A 4,526-nucleotide genomic window follows, 5' to 3' on the forward strand; every position below is an offset into this window, starting at 1 on the left:
TAGGGAAACAAGGGTTTTTTTCAGTTATTATTTGAAGGCTGAACCTTCTCGTGCTATATATATTTACATGAATTTTTATCTTTCCCCCCACCTTATATAATTCATCACTACACTGAAAGGATGCTGACTTCTTACATACCTGCAAGGTGGCAAAAACATAGAGTCCTTCATGAGCACAGATCCGGAAAGAAGAATATACCAGCATCTTGCAATAGTGTCCGAACTAAAGAAAAGGGACAAAGATGAACACAGCATCAATATGAAATGCTATACATCAAAGAAAAGTGGTTACCTAGACAAGCTCTTAGCTGATAGAGCCCAAAAGATTACACTAAATGTGGCAAAATTTGCTCAGCAAGCTATAAATCAGTCCTGATTTTACATGTCTCAATCTGCGTAGATAGGCCCTAGCAGACAAGGAATCTAGTGAAGTTCTCATTGAATTCTCAATTAATTCAACCATTTGAGCAGGTTCCAATTTAGATTTCTTCCAACTGATAGGTTTCAGCAAGACCTGATTGTCATGGCAATATTGTCTGCCAGTGCCTCCCTAGAGTCAACAACCTGCAACCAGTCTTCTAGCTAAGGAAACATGTTACAACCTTTAAGCCAGAGGGAGGCAACAGGGGCTGTACGTTTTGTGAAAACTCGGGGCACAGTGAAAACACAATACTGGTACACCCTTCCCCTGAACTTGAGACGGAGGAAAAGTCTGTGGTCCTAGTCAATTGCTACGTGAAAGTAAACATCCTGCAGGGACCATATTAAACTCTTCTTGTTGTTGTTTTGTTGACCCGCAATTAAAGTTTTGAAAGCACAAGTTTCTTTACCTACTAACTTACTGGGGAAAACTGGATACATACAGCAGAGAAACATGTTTTTTCCCAAGGTCCCAAACTTTCTGGTTGGAGAAACAAGATGTATTTACAGAGTTCCCATTCCCCAGAACAGTCTGTCTTGTCCAACAGACAAGAGATGGTAGGTGAGCTGACCAACAGGCAAGAGATGGTAGGTGAGGTGAAGGCAGTAGGGACCACTGAGGGAAAGTGACTATGTCCAAGGCATAGTCCAAGATCCAAGGCAACCCATGTTTGGCATGGCCAAGAGGGTCCTATGAGGATAGCCTCTTTGCGGTCCTTGAGCAACTTTGCTACCACTCTCATGAGGAGCGACAAAGGGGGAAACAAGTAAAAAAGGGTGCCTGTCCAAATGGATTGGAAAGTGGGTTGTTGCCCACCAGAGAATAGAAATATGGCATCCTGGTGGTGAATAAATCTACCCTGGGGCTCCCCCAAAGGTCAAAAACAGGCTGGATATACTTCTGTGTGAGGGCCCATTCATGATTGCAGGTGTGGAATGGTCCCTGCTTAGGGTATCGGCTAGTGAGCTGTGTTCCCCAGCTATGTGGATGGCCTGTAAATGAGTGCTGTGCTCTAGCGCCCAATGCCATATTTATGACACTTCTGCACTGAGCAGCCTGGAGCCAGTGCCACCTTGTCTGTTTGGATAGAACATGGCAGAAACATTGTCAGTCTGGATAAGGACCAACTGCCCTTGAACAATATCTGAGAAGGACTTAAGAGTATACTTAATGGCTCTTAGTTCTAAGATATTTATATGCAGGTTGCCCTCCTTAGAAAGCCATTTCCCCTGAACACGCAAATCACCAGAGTCTCCGCCGCCTCCCCCTAGGAAGGCGTCAGTGGTGATAGTCACTTTGTGTTGCCTAACTCCAAAGGGAAAACCTGAAAACAAGTTAGTGTCCTTCAACCACCGAGAGTCCTTATAACCTGCCTGGGTATGGAAAACTGGTGGTGAGGGGAGTGTCATTCAGGCCTAAACCTGGACACAAACCATAACTGTAGAGGTTGCATAAAGAGTCTGGCCATGGGTAAAACAGCAGTGGTTGCTGCCGTCAGTCCCAGAAACTTCTGGATGAGCAGTGTGTTTTGAAAGCAGCACCATGAAAAGTAGGTAACGGGCTGGATGAGCTCTGTTGTGAACCTCATCAGTCACTAGAGAGGAAGGGGGTGGGTGAATAGACAAGAATGTGGCATCCTCCTGACTTATCGTGTGCAGATTTTCTATGCGCCTGGAAGTGACAGATGCAGAGGCAGGTACAGAGATGTCTCTGTAAATGTCCTGGAAGCCCTCCAATATAGGGAATATAGGGAAGGCAATAAAACTGAGAGTCTCAGAGTACAGCTACTAAGGATCTTGCCCCTGGATTTCTGTTCCATTCTGTTGATGTCAATCTCCAAGACTTGGGTCATTATGGACATCTGTTCACCATATAAGCCTGAGGTCTTTATTAGGCAAAATGGGAGTAGGGTCATCAACCTGAATTATAATCCCAATCCAGCCTTCCAGCCTCATTAGATTCAAAGGTAGGAACAGCCGTATGTGGTCTCAGTGGAACCAACAGTGATGCAGAGGGATGACTCTGGCACCGAGAATGATATTGATCCTAGTCAGCATGTGGAAGCGGTGGGCATTCACAACCATTTTTAGGATAGGTGGGAGAGATATAATACTGGTATGGCTGCCATGAGAATGAAGGATAGGGTTGTCCAGCTCAAGAACTTGAGCTAGTCAGAAAGGAGGCTTTGTCAGATGACCCTAGGAGTCTCTTGAAGCAGGCTGTGTTTGGCCAGGCTTCAATTTAGACCCATTCCTTCACCTAGAAGAGGATGGGTAGGAGAAAGACGACCTCAGGTGAGGATATGGGAATCTGGGTGGATTAAATGGATGCTGGTCTCTATAAGGGTGCCACAGTCTGGAAGCAGGTGGATACTGCTTCTGATAAGGGGAGGAAGGTTGAGCTAATGACTGTGCTGTTTGGTGATTGTTCTTGATCTGAGTGAGAGTCTCATCTGTACACTCTGAAAAGTGTGGAACCCTCAAAAGGCAGGTCCTCCACCCTACATTTGGTCTCGATGGACAGGGTAGTTAAGTGCAACCAGGGATGTTGTCTAATCACCACTACAGAAGCAATGGTTCTTATAGCAGAGTCAATGGAGTGGCAAGAGGTATTGATGTGCTGTTTAGACAGTCTGATGTCTTCAGTAAGGAAGACCTTGGCAAGGTCTTTCTTGTCCTCAGAAAGAAATTCAAGACAGGGAGATACCTTCTGCCATAGAAATGGTTTAAACTCCCATGATAGCTTGAAAGATGGAAATTCTAAAGGTGAGCACAGACAAAGAGTAGACCTTGCAACCCAACGCATCCAGTTTTCTCCCTTCCTTGTCTGTGGGAGTGGAGTAACGGGCTGGATGAGCTCTGTTGTGAAGCTCATCAGTCACTAAAGAGGAAGGGGGTGGGTGAATAGAGAGGAATATGGCATCCTCCTGACTGATCTTGTGCAGATTTTCTATGCACCTGAAAGTGGCAGATGCAGAGGCAGCTCTCTTCCAGATGTCTCTGTAAATGTCCCTGAAGCCCTCCAATATAGGGAATATAGGGAAGGCAATAAAACTGAGAGTCTCAGAGTACAGCTACTAATGATCTTGTCCTTGGATTTCTGTTCCATTCTGTTGATGTCAATCACTAAGACTTGGGTCATTATGGACATCTGTTCACCATATAAACCTGAGGTCTTTATTAGGCAAAATGGGAGTAGGGTCATCAACCTGAATTATAATCCCAATCCAGCCTTCCATCCTCATTAGATTCAAGGGTAGGAACAGCCGTATGTGGTCTCGGTGGAACCAACAGTGATGCAGAGGGATGACTCTGGCACCGAGAATGATATTGATCCTAGTCAGCATGTGGAAGCGGTGGGCATTCACAGCCGTTTTGAGGATAGGTGGGAGAGATATAATACTGGTATGGCTGCCATGAGAATGAAGGATGGGGTTGATGCCAGGCCATCAGATCCAACGGGTCCATCTCAGTCGGTATCAGGCTAGCAGCTGAGGCCTGACCCAGAGGACACTCTGTAATGGATTAGATCAGTGAACCAAAGCATGCTGAAGGGGTCCCTGGGAAGTGGGGAGGTCAGCAGGTTGGGTAGTTGTGGAGTCTAATTTGGGTGGTCCATGGGTTCAGGATGAAGACTTGGATCTGCCTTGTGTTTTGACTTAGATCAAGTCTTCTTGGCTGGGGGTTCTGAGATGCTTCTTTGATTTGACAGAACTGGAGACAGCGAGCAACACTGTGTCAGTTCGAAGTGGGTAGCCAATGGAACCGACAGAACTGGGGTTGCTGTGGATTGGGAGGTGCGTGGCAGGGTCGCTTCAGGAGGTTTATCGGTGGAGGTCAGTGCCTTTTCCCACATGGCTGCCTTTAACTGAAAAGCCCTGTCACCTCGTGCTTTGGGGTGAATTGCTGGCAAACATGGCAGGTCTCCCCATTATGTTCTTCTCCAAGAGAGAAGGCAAAGTCTGTGCTTGTCTGAGTGTGGTATTTTAGTACCACATTTGGAGCATTGTTTAAATAAGGCCTTTTGAGCCACCACAGGGAGCTAGAAGTAATGGCCGTAGAAAGGAGGTTGGGAGCTAAAGCCACCCAGAGACCCAGGAAAGAGT

General features: G+C 46.2%; 1 protein-coding gene across 1 annotated transcript in view; it reads right to left on the bottom strand.

Annotated features, from left to right (window-relative positions):
- The window catches only part of RAPGEF6 (Rap guanine nucleotide exchange factor 6), a 218,188-nt gene that overhangs the window by 167,505 nt on the left and 46,157 nt on the right, over positions 1–4,526 (bottom strand). The window contains exon 4 of the mRNA XM_015429532.1: positions 140–223. Within this exon, the coding sequence (XP_015285018.1) occupies positions 140–223 (84 nt within the window). The remainder of the gene's footprint in view (positions 1–139; positions 224–4,526) is intronic.

This window comes from Gekko japonicus, unplaced genomic scaffold, assembly GCF_001447785.1.
Source record: "Gekko japonicus isolate JY-2015 unplaced genomic scaffold, Gekko_japonicus_V1.1 scaffold304, whole genome shotgun sequence".
Lineage (NCBI taxonomy): Eukaryota > Metazoa > Chordata > Lepidosauria > Squamata > Gekkonidae > Gekko > Gekko japonicus.